At 39.5% G+C, this 15,102-nt stretch overlaps 1 protein-coding gene across 1 annotated transcript in view; it reads left to right on the top strand.

Annotated features, from left to right (window-relative positions):
- The window catches only part of LOC117428057 (stromelysin-3-like), a 31,764-nt gene extending 16,877 nt beyond the window's left edge, over positions 1-14,887 (top strand). The window contains exons 5-15 of the mRNA XM_058995630.1: positions 85-302; positions 1,047-1,251; positions 3,816-4,076; positions 4,473-4,600; positions 8,261-8,368; positions 9,103-9,168; positions 9,294-9,367; positions 10,050-10,143; positions 10,832-11,027; positions 11,571-11,661; positions 12,169-14,887. Coding sequence (XP_058851613.1) covers positions 85-302; positions 1,047-1,251; positions 3,816-4,076; positions 4,473-4,600; positions 8,261-8,368; positions 9,103-9,168; positions 9,294-9,367; positions 10,050-10,143; positions 10,832-11,027; positions 11,571-11,661; positions 12,169-12,343 — 1,616 coding nt within the window. The 3' untranslated portion in view covers positions 12,344-14,887. The remainder of the gene's footprint in view (positions 1-84; positions 303-1,046; positions 1,252-3,815; positions 4,077-4,472; positions 4,601-8,260; positions 8,369-9,102; positions 9,169-9,293; positions 9,368-10,049; positions 10,144-10,831; positions 11,028-11,570; positions 11,662-12,168) is intronic.
- Positions 14,888-15,102: the final 215 nt, after the last annotated feature.

Here is a 15,102-nt window from a genome sequence, read left to right on the forward strand (position 1 = left end):
TGCCCCTGGAGCTCCTGGTCTGGGGCTGCTGAGCAATGCTTTGGATCTGTGAAACTGACCTCTTCTTCTTCTCTCCTGTGCCAGGTACAGACCTCCTTCAGGTGGCGGCTCACGAGTTTGGCCACGTTCTGGGGCTGCAGCATTCCCTGGAGCCGGGCGCAGTGATGTCACCCTTCTACAGCTTCTCATACCCGCTGATGCTGAGCGAGGACGACAAGCGTGGGATCCAATACCTATACGGCCTGCCTCCCCACCCGGCCCCGCCCCAAACCACCACTGAGACCAATGAGATAATCCTAGCAGTGAGTACTGACACTCCCACTCGACACTTCAACCAGGTAATCAGTAGATCAGTACAATTAAATTGAGTCCCCTTTCAGCTTCTGGCAATGAGTTCTTACGCAGTTTACAAACAATTCAGATATAATCTATATAGGATTTGAAACAGTTGATAGCAGAGATAGCAGCTTAGTCCTATTACTTCAGCTAATGAGGAGATCAGCACAGTCAATTGTACAAGCCCAATGAGATTTACTGTAGCTGAGAAAAAATAGCTGTGTGGCTATTTCCTTGACTGTATTTCATTATATAATCTCTATAAAATACACTTTAGTTCCTACACTTATTATTATCTTAATTCAATTAGGATGTCAGGCATGTTTTTGTTTGTTATCAATTTTCCTAAAATGTTTTTTTCTCAGCTAAAAGTTAATTAAATCTGGCCCCAAGGGGCATGGTTTGTAAGCATTTAATTAACTCACATTCTTTTGGAAAGTGACTAAGATAAGAAAGTGACTAAGATAAGAAAGGTAACTTACCTTTCTTAGCTGTTAATTAAAGACAGGAGTAAAGGCTTTGAAAGCATGCCCCTAATATTGGAGATTGGGCATAATTTTGCATTCCAAAAATATATATACAGTATATATATATATATATATATATATATATATATATATATATATATATATATATATATATATAAAAATACTAATGAAACTGCCACCCAACTCATTAATATGGAGAGTGCTCTTTTGCCCTCTCTGCAGCCGGACGCCTGTGAGACTAACTTTGACGCAGTGTCGATGATCCGGGGCGAGCTCTTCTTCTTCAGGTCGCGCTACGTGTGGCGCATCAGGAACGGGCGGCTGCAGGAGGGCTACCCTGCGCTGGCATCGCGTCACTGGAGGGGCATTCCAGAGCACATCGACGCTGCCTTTGAAGACGGGTCTGGGAATATCTGGTTCTTTCAAGGTGGGCGAGGAGGAGGAGGAGGAGTGAGCTTGCAGTGGGTTTAAGGTTGTCTTAGGAGAACAAGATCAGGCTGGTTGTTTCACTTAAGAAATGTGGTACTGTTGAGTGAGGGAAGCTTTCAACAAACCTTGCTTATGTTTATATGAACACTGCAAACCACACAGGACAATAGGACTTATTGGTTTATTTCTTAAAGAAACCGGAGGCGTGCCAAGGCTTTGTTACTTTCTTAAACATTTAGTTTTTCTACTTCTTTGTCAAAACATCACCTGTCGATCTTCCAGCGATTCACTGTAATTTCCTTGCCAGTGATTTTCTTTGAAATTGTACGCATAGTAGGTTGGTTTAGGGTGTTAAAGTGGCATATGTGCTTATTTACTTTCATTAGAAAAACAGGGAGGGGAATTGTACAGCTTTTAACCAGGCTTTACACTTCTAAACCCCTACTGTTTGCGCTCTGTGCCAGGCCTTCTCACCCAGGGTGGCCTTATTAAGAACCCATTTTTCAGCTAGACTGAGCCCTTTTAGTCAGTTTATTTGCTACAAGGGATTTGAGAACTTTACAACCTGAAAACTCAGTTCCTGTTTTTCCATATGCAGTAACTTTGAGAAAGAGTCCAGCAGGATCGGATCAGAACACTTCACCTGTTAAACTTTTAACATTGTAAATTGACATACTAATGTTCCCATTCTTGTGCTATGCATTGAGTGTACAGTACTGTTCCACAGTTTCCCATGGTTTATTGTCATACGTGTTGCCTGTCTTTCAACATGAAGCAAAATTAGTTAATTCTATAGGGTCTATGCAAAACGTTTGGCCATAGCTGTGGAGAAGGCCATTTCATTTTAAAATGGTCTGCGATTATTATTATTATTATTATTATTATTATTATTATTATTATTATTATTATTATTATTATTATTATTATTATTATTTGGGGGATAAAACATGTGCCTCTGTTTGACTCGCTTGCAGACTGTGGATCGGTTCTGGTACCAGCTTCTCCTGCTAGAGGGGAAGCATGCTAAGTGAAATCCATGCAGTGTATGGAGCTTCCTTCACGCTGTTCGAGTTGAAGTTCTATATCTGATACATTCAGTGTGCCCCTCTGCACCAGGATCACTGTCATCTGGTTCCAATACAGAACTCTACACTGGCCACTGTAACTAATGCATAACCTCTTTAATCTGAAAGTTGCATTGGGTGCAGGAAGCCTTGCAGATTGATGACATGGCAATGTTATTGTTTAAATCAGGACAGACAACCATGGCAGAACTGATTGGGGGTTAAGGGGTTAAATGGTAGCATTTGTTTCTCATCACTTATATAAGAATACAGGGTTGACAGATCTAACATTGACACTGCACTTGACCTTTAACCAAAGAATAACACGGGCATCAACAACTGCACTGAAACACATTCTCCTCAGTAACACAGTGCTGCTTAATAACTGAGCTTGTCGCCCTCTTCTGGACAAGTGAAGTATGCCATGTACACTGGGGAAAACAGATCAAGGTAAAGTGATACCAGGGCAGGGTTGAGCAGTTTTAAATTAGTAACTAGCAGATAGAACTTCTTCTTTCAATACACTTCCAGTATGACTTTCCTTCAGTTTTAGAGCACAATCTATTACATAGCCTTTGGTAATTTGGCCAATTAAACTTACAATGCAAACCTACAGAAATATTTTGTCATTCATGTATGTACAATACTGTATGACAGTTCTATTCTATTTTAATGTTTACTGTTATACTTTGAAATGAGTTTGGCAATTTGGCATCTCACCCATTGAACTGAATGAAAAGGCAAGGGCTGGACGTGAACCACCAAGCATACGGTTCAAAGACAAATGCCTTATATTTAAATATACCATTTTATTTGAAGGTAACACTTGAAAGTAATGCATTCAAATGGAATATCACATGACTCATATTGGAACTGCATATAGATTTAAAAGTGCGTAGGAACTCATATTGTTAAAAATAAAAAAAAATCCAATTTTTAACTTGGTAGCATTCACACCATTGAGATGTGCATGCTTTGTTCAGCTGGAATAAACTGTACCTGTGTGTGGCTTTCTGAATTCTCCAGTGCACGCTGATAAGTGTCTGCTGTCTGGGCAGGTACAGTGAATGGCTGTGGGGCTCCCCTGACCCTGACAGCCAGCTGCACTTCATTAGTGATAGGCATGCCTGGACCTGACACTGTCATTCCCAGCCTCTAAGTCTGTCTGGGACCCTCCAGCAGGTTCAGATTTTCAAATTAGCATTTGCTGTTACATCCGCATAGAGGCCAAGGTCATCAAAAAGAGTGTGATTTATAAAAATAAAAAGATTTAGAAGCAAGTTTTTAAATATGTAATTAGGTCAAGGGAACTGAATTGATTTGGCCTGGAGCACAGAATTGGGGTAGTCTTGATTGTAGTCTTGAAATCTTTGACAACCCTAGCTAATACTTTAGGGCAGCACAGAAACGAGGACCAGAGGACACAGTTGGAAATGAAGTGGAGACTTAGAAGGGGGTGGTTCTCATGTGTTAACTCTTGTTGCTTGTTTGCCCTCAGGTCATAGCTACTGGATCTACGATGGGGAAAGGCAGGTTTCAGGGCCTAACTCGTTGCAAAGCCTGGGGCTGCCGGTCTCCGATATCCAGGCAGCTCTGATGTGGGGCCCCGAGAAGAACAAGAAGATTTACTTATTCAAGAGCGGCAGCTACTGGCGCTTCAATCCTGCCGTAGAGCGTGTGGACGAGGTGTACCCACGCAGCATCCTGGACTGGAGGGGAATCCCCATGGATATCGACGCAGCCTTCCAGGACAGCTATGGTAAACATCTCTCTCCCAGCTTCAGTTTCACCCTCCTCCATTTATCTAGCTTCACAGTTAATACCATGGCCCATATTCACAAAACATTTACCACCATGCTAAATTAACACCTGTTGTTCTGAAAAGAAAACAAACCACTGGTGTTAAAAGCGTCAAATAAATCTCTAAGGGTCACAGGTTCATTTAAGAGCTTCAATTGTTTCTTGCTAGTTCTGTAACATTGCCAGTTTGAATTTTGCTTCTGAATGGTGAAAAGCTTGCTTTCAGTAGCAAGAAACCACATTTATGTTGGTTAAGAGTCAACTAAGTCCAGAAGACAGATGTTTTGGCTAGTGCCTTCACACTGATAAGTTCTTATCAACTGGTTTCAAAGTATTACCCTTTGTTTCTCTACAGGGTATGCCCACTTTCTTCAGGGCAGCCAGTACTGGAAGTTTGACCCAGTGGCTGTGAAGGCACTAGAGGGATACCCTCGCCTGATTGGACAGGATTTCTTCAGTTGCCGTGGCTCACCTAACAACTACTGATAAGAACATCTCAAGAGATGTCCTGAGAGACTGACATTTTATAACAAATGGGTACTGGTATTAGTCTTTGAATCTTTCCCTAAATGACCTAAAGTGACCTGTTTCATTGGGGGGGGGGGGGGGGGGGGGGGGGGGGCATTGTCAATACTGGATTGAGACCCATCTTATTTGTGACAGGCCAGCACCCAAGGACTGCTTTTCATCTGCTACATCTGGCAATAAGTTACCCTTACTGGTACTTCTAAAAAGGGTGAAGCTGATATAACAATACCCTATAACTCAAGGTGCTTAATTCATTTGGAAAAAAAACATTCATCCTTTTTTTTTTAAATCTGTAAAACTGCTTAAAATCTTTGAGGCAAAAATAAACACAACATTTTTGTGGAAAGAAAAAAAAGAAAGAAAGGCACAGACATACATCTAAAACATATCCCCAAACTTCATTTGAAGCTTGGACATTAACTCTTCCAGCCTCTTTGTTCACTCAGGGACAAGTTCTCTTTCAGTCATACCTGATTGTAGCCCTCAGATTTCTGCTGTCCTCATCTTCATCTCTCAGGAACCAAAACTGCATTGAACTCAGAGGGCTACAAACTGTCTGGGTACCATAGTCCTGAAAACAGGACTCTGACCCCACAATTAGACTGGAAGGTCCTAGATATAACATGGCAGACCTCAACCCCTGGAGTGTTGTATAATACAGCAGTATTACCTTTAGGCTTGCTGCCATTAACTAGGGGCCTATTCTACTCTACAGTACAACTGCCAACCCATTTGGAAAAAATCATGCAGTTATTACAGATATTTTCTAGCAATCAGATGTGATTTAGTAATGGCATATCTATTTTATAATACAGTACTGTACTTTTTTATGGCAACTGCAAACACAGTGCTTCTGTGTTCCTTTCTTTACGGTAACATACCTTATTAGCAGTGATGGAGAAAAGAAAGGCTGTGACCAAGGCAAATGCTTAAAAACATTGCCTCCTTTGTATGCAGGGTCTCTTTTAAAGAAACTCTAAATTAAACAGCATACAGTTGAGCAATGAAGGACAGACAGCTGCTGTTGTATTGCAGTATACAGTACATTGTTATCAACCATTAAAGTTAATGATCTTGAAAATAAATGGAATTGTTTAATGGCACGCAAATAAAACAGGGTTCACATTTAATCTGTACAACATCAGGCGCAGGAGTGATCTGCATTCAAATAGCCAAGCATGTAGCCGTACTTCAAATGTCTTTAAATGGCGTCAAAGGACTTCAAATGTAGCAAACATTTTAAAACATGAACTGGATCGTGTGGCCTAAATGCAATGCAATGCAATGCTTTTGGTCAGTCCACTGTGGTTGTTTACTTGTAAGCATCCCTCACTGTTATTAGAGTCTGGAATGGCATCTGAATTATGTAAACACTGTCACTGCAGGGAAATGGAAAGGGTTTAAACAAGCCTACTGTATGTAGTGCTTGTATAGTTACGCAGTACAACTCAACATCATGAGGCGAGGAAGTTGCTATGATACTACAATCATACAAATAATATGTGTAGCAATGGTATTATACATTGGTCTAATTCTTCTTGTTTAGTAAGTGCAGCTCTTGCTGTGATTGAACTCCTTAATAAGGTTCTCCAGAGTGACTGTCTGTTTCTCTTGTTCCTGTGACTGATCCAGTACATGTGCAAGCATGGCAGAACCCATTGTTACTCAGGTGAGCTCTCTGAGGTCCAGGTGCAGGGGAGAGCAGCATGGAACCATCCCCTGTCCTCAGACCTCTAGAGGTTATTATTAGTGGTACAGTATATCAGTGCTGGACACTGGTCTGTTATTTTCTAAAATGTTTTTGTTTTTGTAACATAAGGCATGGGCCCCTATTCACAATTCATTTATCTCGTGTGTTATTTAAAGACTAATCTTTTTTTTTAAAAAAAAAAACGTGTTTCGATAATTAAAAGATTTGTCAAAACAGACTTAAACCATTATTTGAGTAACTCCTGAGTTAACACTTTGTGAAAGGGTCCATGGTGTGATATCATCATTACTTATATATTTGGGGTACAGTCGCTTGTTTTTGTTTTGTTTTTCAGCACTGGTAGTTTCCTATAGACCCATAGCACATAGTAACACAGTAACTGTGCATTAGTAGTATTCATTCACTGGTATTGTGGCCAAAGATACTCCATAGAAATGTATCTTTGTTGTAACTGAATCATCGGTATGTTTTCCCTTGATTTTCTTTTATAACCAGAACATCATATTTACTATGTAAATAGATACTTCTGTATACATTTTGTACAATATTTTTGTTACAATAAAACCTTTTTTCCCAGTACAAATTTGGATTTTCAGTGATTTTGTATTATTATTATTGGCTTGTTTTGTTTGCTAAATGTTCAGTAAAGTATTGCCCTGGGTTATAATTCATTTACTGACAACATATAGGCTACCTTTATGAGGTCTGAAGTCACAGTACTACGGGGGTTGTGATATAGAACGATTGTCCAATTCAAGCTACACTGAAGATGCACAGGGGGAGGACAGTTTATTAGGACTACAAGAAGAAAAGTAAGAACATCGTCAAATAACTTTATGAAAGGAACAAAAACCCACAGGGTTGAGTTGACTTTGGAAGGTGATACAGCAACTGGTACGGAAATCAACAAACACTCTAAAAAGTGTTTACTTCAGTCTTCAATGATCTGCAACCAAAAAACGAAGTACTATAATACAAGGCACATTAAACGCTCACAAGTTGTATGTTTCTCAGTTTGGTAATGTTACATTACTTCGTTTTTTGGTGGTAGCTTAATAAAACTGACAGGTGCATTATGCTTGTTTTTACATTATTATTATTATTATTATTATTATTATTAATTTTATTATTATTATAAGTATTATTATTATTATTATTATTACATGAATTTAATGAAGAGTAGCGTAAACTCTGAAAAAAATGCCACACAGTATCTTGCGAGTTGATGATAAACAGCTGTGGAAGTAACAACTTATCGGAAGGCGGTTACAAAGTATAGTGATGTTGATGGTATCTCAGACATGGAGGGCCACAACAACACAAACGGCGCCTCACTCATAACGCTGGTATTTTAATAAAGGTAAAAACATTTCAAATAAAACTTCTGGTCTCCCCACATTCAAAACGTAAATATCCCTCATGATTTATTTGCATAACTGACGATTCACCCGGCCAAACACCACAGCTCTCATGTGGTCTACTCCCATCGGTCCGCTGAACACGACGGCGCTTTTTGTATGGCTGACATTTCCTTCACGTGGAGGCTCTTTACAGCTTGGTCCTGCATCTCTGGTCAGGCCCTACCCTTTTTCTTTACTCTGAATGGTCAAAGCTTTTATCAATCAATGCACTCACCACTTAGGTCCTAACATGATTGGTTTAGAGAGAAAGAATTGTACGCCCACAATATTTTGTCTTTCTTGTCCACGCGATTGGCTATCTGAGAGCCGAGTTTATTTTTCAATTGGCTCGCTTGACTGCAGTTCATTATAATACCCGCCCTTTGGTTTCTAGTTTGTTATCTGATTGGTTGAAGTACTGAAAGTTGTCGGGTTGTGAATGGCACTGTACTGGGGTCTGTCCCGTTTAAAGGGACCGCAGCAGGCAACTGACCAAAATAATATTATTATCAAGAAAACACCATGGCCCAGAGCTTCACCCAGGAATACCTTCAAATCCCCGCGGTCACCAGGGCGTACACAACGGCCTGCGTGCTGACCACAGCCGCCGTGGTAAGAAAGTGAGGGGACGGGGCAGTGACATTTTGATATTGGGAAAATATGACTAATAAAAAATAATAAAGCGTTGCGCATATCTGCTAAATATCGTGTTCTGCATGTTAACAATGTATTAGGATTTCTGTACCCCGGCGGCTGCTTTAATTTAAGTACTTTATTTGGTATTCATAATTAAAAGCCGCAGACTTTGTTGTAGGTAATAGGCCTAAATGAAAAAAAAAAATAGAAACACATAATTCATGCGATGTAATGCTTACCTGTAAAATAGTTTTCTTTAAACACAGCTTGTACAGTGACTTCTTTGTACCTGAAAGTGACGAATTAATGACTAAATGTGTCTTTACGTGACCGAGTCTTCTGCGTGAATTATAAATAGTTTGTTATTGTAAATCTACACAATAGCTACTGTATCGTTTGACAGGGGGGCTTGCTCGCACAAAAAGAAACATTGTCAATTCATGCCATCCGAAATCTGGCTTCACATTGCATTGTACCAGCGTAGCCAAGGGTTCTAAAGCATTCGAACACTATTATTTGTACTGTGTTTTATACTTGTACCGAATGGCTGCCCCGTGCAGCTGCCAAATGCTTTCCATATTTAAATATTTAAACAAACAGGACTGAGTTCAAATCGCTATCCGCTCAGTCCTATTGGCTGATGTAAACGTGGCGTTCTCCGCATGTCATGCTTGTGATCTGATTATCACTTTTGTCTTTTCAAATTTTAGCAACTAGAATTCATCACTCCATTTCAGCTGTACTTCAACCCTGATCTGATTTTTAAAAGATACCAGGTAAGTCTGAAAAGGGTGCAGGTTGCAGAGGCCGCTGCTCAGTTTTCTTCTTGTAAATGGTGTCATGTGTCTTCTTGGCTTCTATGTCCAGACCACACACTTCTTCCCCTCTGTTCTTTTTACAGCTATGGCGGCTGATCACCAACTTTCTTTTTTTTGGTCCCCTGGGATTCAGCTTCCTGTTCAACATGATATTTCTGTATCCTTTTTCTTGGCAGTTAATCGATTTCTTCAACAGTGTTTTTATTGATCTATTTGGCCTCAATCATACATTGAAAGAAATTGAGATGATTACCTGTCATCTATTCTGCCTTGCATGAAGTCCAATACATTCATGTTTTATTTCATGCAAGTGTTTTTAAAGATTATTTTCCATCTAATTAGTGACTGATTGATCAAGCAAAGAGCAAAAAGATCCCCTTTAAGTTTTGTGCCCTATCCAACCTCCTCATACACAGCTGGTAGGCTGTCTTGCATACTGTTCAATCAATTGCTATTTGATCAGTCCTTAATTCAAGTTTTAAAACACTTTTGCATGAAACAAACATTAATATGTTGGACTTTTGCCAGACAGATTCGTTTTACTTGTGCTCAATTATTAATTATCGTTTAGTCCTTTAAGGCATAACAAAGTAGTTTTGTTTATAATTTAATGTAGTTCACGATCTATCTGTTTGTCCTTTCCTTAAACACTAAAAAAGCATAATTTATGAGGATAATGTTTCATTTTATTTAGCAGTAGCTCTAGATCGAGCTTGTGCACATCGCATTTTCATGTCTATATTTGATTATGAGAGTGATTTGCATACAGTAGCTTGCTGTTCCAGCTGGCAGCTCAGCACTTGTAGCTGTATTTTTTCTTTATTACCGACCCTGTGTAGATACCGATATTGCCGAATGCTGGAGGAAGGCTCGTTCAGGGGCAGAACAGCAGACTTCGTCTTCATGTTCCTGTTTGGTGGAGTCCTCATGACAGTATCCTTTAAAGACGTTGTACACTTCAACTTGGTTTTTGGGCATTCTGAGTGAACGCGTTTCTACATTCTGGGACCAATCATTGTGCACAGTGTTGTGTGTTATTTATTTCTTGTGCTGACACTGTGCTAGCAAGCTCCAATGAGAGCTTACCAACACATTTTAGTGAGCACAGCATAATCCAGAATAAATCTGCCCCTCACTTTACTAATACTTTTTTATGCTTGCACTTGTCGTTTTTATGCTTGCATTTGTCTTGAATAATTATAGAAAAGTAATGTTTTTCAATTCCCCGTAATCTTTTAATTTAAAAAAGTGTCCTATCTTACAAACATTGTTATCTGTACCCTTAGGTTTCGAAACTTCTTGTTAAGGGAAGCAGAGGGAGTGATGTGTTGTGAAATACTCACACTTTAGTATTCCTTGGCAAGGTTTTGGTGTTTACATGGACTGTGCAACCAAAAAACAACAACTGTAAATGTGTTGGTTATTTTCTTTTAGAGAATAAAGAAGGGCATCGGAAGGCATAAGTAATTAAGTGGCTGGGCTAACATTGGTCTCGAGCTGTTCAAGACATATATTTTCCTCATTTCTTTATCTTTTTAGAAGCAGACAAAAAAGTTGCAATTCAGATGATACAAAGCAACTGTGCTTGCTGGTTAGCCCGTCCTTGACTCTGTTCCCTCAGCTGTTCGGCCTCTTTGCAAGCCTGTTCTTCCTGGGCCAGGCCTTCACCATCATGCTGGTGTACGTGTGGAGCCGCAGGAACCCCTACGTGCGCATGAACTTCTTTGGGCTGCTCAACTTCCAGGCCCCCTTCCTGCCCTGGGTGCTCATGGGCTTCTCCCTGCTGCTGGGTAACTCCATCGTCATTGACCTCCTGGGTATGTCAGTCTTTCTTTATGATTATTGTAATGTATATAAATAAATATTATTATTATTATTATTATTTATTTATTTCTTAGCAGACACCCTTATCCAGGGCGACTTACAATTGTTACAAGATATCACATTAATTTTACATGCAATTACATTATTTTTTACACATTATTTTTACATACAATTACCCATTTATATAGTTGGGTTTTTACTGTAGCAATCTAGGTAAAGTACCTTGCACAAGGGTACAGCAGCAGTGTACCCCACCTGGGATTGAACCCATAACCCTCTGGTCAAGAGTCCAGAGCCCTAACCACTACTCCACACTGCTCCAGTAATCTCCATTGGTGTCATAGCCATCTTCCTTGATTTGACCCAAATTCATTTATTTTTAAATAGATTCACAATTGAGTGCTAATATTATAGAGTTAAAGGGCAGCAGTATTTAGATCCTACTGTTAAGATCATTCAAATAGACCTCGCTGTGAAAGCCAGGAAGCAGTGAAGTATATTGTACTGCAGTTGGTTTAATGTGTCTGTTTTTATAGGAATTGGAGTTGGCCACATTTACTTCTTTTTAGAAGATGTGTTCCCAAACCAGCCTGGAGGGAAGAAACTGCTGGTCACCCCAGGCATCCTGTGAGTTTTTGAAAACTGAGTCAGTCAGCTTCAGTTTAAAGAAGAATTATTATGGCTGCATTAACCAAACAGATTCATTACAAGGTGGACTGGAGTTCTAGCCTAATTCCTCTTGGATGTTGACTAGCAGGCTATTAGCTCTCTTCTGAAGGAATGACAGTGATGATGTTGAGAACAAAAGCAAAAATACCACTTTTAGTTTTGCTCAACTTTTTAAATAAAAATATTTATACACAAATCAAACATTTGCCTGTAGAGATCCCCAAAACATAAGGAATATAAGCTATAAATATTATAGTTATAAAATGTAATTGGGTAATGTCTTGCTTTACTATCGCATACACCTGTTTTCAATTGAAGGTAGAATTTTAAATGTATAAATTACTGTATACCTTTTTGTTCTCTGCAAAGTTCTGCTGTAATCCTGCCCCCCTTGTAATTTCAAGTTTCAGTTTAATGAATGAAATAAGCAACTGTATAATGTAGCACTTGCTCTTGGTATTTTAGGAAAGCTATTTTTGATGCCCCGGAGGAGGATCCCAACTACAACCCTCTCCCAGAAGAGCAGCTCGGAGGCCCCACAGAGGGTGCAGGGGAAGAGGGGGAGCAGAGGGCAGACAATGCTGGGGGGCAGGAGCGCCCTCAAGACCAACCGCACCAAAACGAACAGGAGCAGCGATAGGAGGGCCAGCCTCCTAGACTGACCTGCACACTGACAGCATACTGAGCAAGGGGACATTGACAAACTGCTTGGAGACAAATGCTCAAATAGCCTACTGCACAGCTAAGTAGAAGACTGTAAGCAGGGGGTGATAGTCCCTGTGCTGTAATGTACCTCTCCTGGTATCACTAGGGGCGACTGCAGAGAGGCAATAGGGCTTCTTACTGGAAGTGCCAAGCTTTGGGTCGACACGCATTTGAGAATGGGAGGCCAATATAGAGCACTGTGATTGACTCTGTACTCCATTTACGTGGAACCGCAGACCTATTTCTTTAATTTTTTTGTTTAAGTGCTAGTTTACCGGTGCCAATTGTGTGAGGTTTTAGTTGTTTTCTTGTTTCAGTCTGAGAAACTGTTTCTACCATTAAACTGTGTTCCTCTGTTTTAAACCACAGTTGTATGGGACACTTGTGGAAAAAGTATGGGCTTAAATGTCCTACATTTTTTCTTTTTCATGGAATGGATACCAGTGCACTTACAGCTACAGCTAACCAAGGCCAGACATTGGCAGGCTTGAGAAAGCCAGTGGCAGTGCCAACTTTGCCATCTATGAGAGGTTTCTGCAAATTGACGTGAGGAGAAGTGTTGTAAGTTTTAGGTATTTAAAATAAATACATTAAAAATAATAATGAAAATTACGGAAGAGAATGTGCCCCCACAGAAATATGTCTTTCTGTTTGGTTAGGCTACCACCGTTACATTTAATCCTAAGCATGCAAGACACATTAAATGCAAATGACCTGTATACAGTATTGATCAAAGCTGCATTGTGGTACAGCACCTTCCCCAATGGGCCAATCCTCTACTTAATTAAGCCAACCCACTGAAGGGGGGGGGGGGGTAAAATAATCTGCAAGAGTTACTAACTACCTTTTACAGAATCCCCTTTGGCTAACACAAGTTTTAAACTATTTATAGTTTGTTTAAATTTTCATAATATTTTTTTAAATGTCAAAATTATTGTTGACACCTTCTGTAATGTACAGTTTTTCAGCCAAATGAGAATATTAACATTTATAAACTATACCTACAGTAGTATGAATGACATTTTTGAATGATTGCCATTTGGTTTAACACAGAGGGTTTGAATAGGTGCAACTGCTTTGTGTGTAACTACTATAACTAAAACGTTTAGACAGAATTTACAGAATATGACATATTCCTTTTCAATACATCGGTTACATTTCTACTTTCATAGCTCATCCTTTGCATTTATGTATTTATTAAACTGTGTGTTACTTGTTGATCCAGCACCCTGCCTCACGGTACTTTGATCAGTATTTCAATAAACCCGGAAAAATTGTTTTCACTTCCCATAATTTAATTATTTTGCTTGGTCACAACAGAGGTTCTCAAAGCTCTAATCACTGCTTTGCCTGGACTGTGGATTTACTCACAAATGTACCGACTGCCTGAAATTCACCCTTAGCAGACTAGTTATGTCAGCAGCTTTAACACACTGCCGGTGTCCAAAAAATAAATAAATAAATAAACAAAAAACTGAATGCCAAATAGAAACAGCTTACAGCAAATAGTTTGGGAAAACATTACAATACACCAGTGGTACTCAACTCTGGCCCTCGAAATTGATTCCAGTCCTGGTCTTTATTCCAAGCAGGTCCTACGTTAGTTAATGACCTCTTAACAGTTTCAGTTAACTACATTAGAAACTGCTTGGAGTAAAAAAAACCTGGACTGGATTAGATCGAGAGGGGCAGAGTTGAGTACCGGTGCAATACTGTACTGAAAAAGTAACATCAGCCACATTAGACAGAGATGTCCGTACACATGTTTAGCGTTAATGTTTACACTAACTGTATTAAGCTGTTCAATTATCTCATATAATCTTTTTTGTGCCTAGACGTAGATCCTGCAAGAAGGACCACTGGTTGTTTTTTTTGTTTTGTTAAACAGAGCCGCCTAAAACAATGCAAGAAGCCGGTGTGACCAGGGGTCTGTTTCCCAATAACACAGTAGATTATTCTTTCCAGTGAGGTGCAGTTGCTTCTGGTTTATCATGTGTGATTCCCCAAACCCCTCGATATTCTGAAGATCACAGTTTGGTTTTTAGGCATCACTTAATGGTCTCCACTATATTAAAGTGCAGAATATTTCATGGTAACCCCCCACAAATCCAATCATCCCAGACCACTCTTGGACTTAAGTAGAAGTTCAAGAATGTTTTTGGGTAGGTAGAGGTTTCGGGAAACAGTGTGGTTTGCAAAAGTTGTTGCAACAGGGCTCCTGTGATGTTGATAAAGGTGAAGTAGCTGCTGGGAAACAGCCCCTTGGTGTTTAAAGATGACCAGCTAGCCTTTGGTCTTAACTGTCTATTGAATTCATCTGTAATTCCTCAGTATCAGCATGTGACAAGACTGGGCCCAATCAGGACAACAGCAGTGATTATGAACATGACCTAAAAGCAGGTCTTAATGTGTTTTTTTTTGTTTGTTTTTTTGTTCTAAATCTGCAAGCCTTTAAAATAAAATCTTTTAAAAAACTGTATTTCCACTTTTCTTTATCAAGATCCAATAACAACAGGTAGAAAAGGGATGCAGAATACATTATGAAGCATTGCATTGAAACAGTAAGTAAACAGGTTGGATTGATGATATTTGTTATATGCCCCTACACTTTAAAACTGATGAGTACCCCTTAAAAAGGGTACAGTAGTAAAATGCACATACCATACCAAAGATACAAACACATTGTGTTTGTCA

This window comes from Acipenser ruthenus, chromosome 21 (assembly GCF_902713425.1).
Source record: "Acipenser ruthenus chromosome 21, fAciRut3.2 maternal haplotype, whole genome shotgun sequence".
Lineage (NCBI taxonomy): Eukaryota > Metazoa > Chordata > Actinopteri > Acipenseriformes > Acipenseridae > Acipenser > Acipenser ruthenus.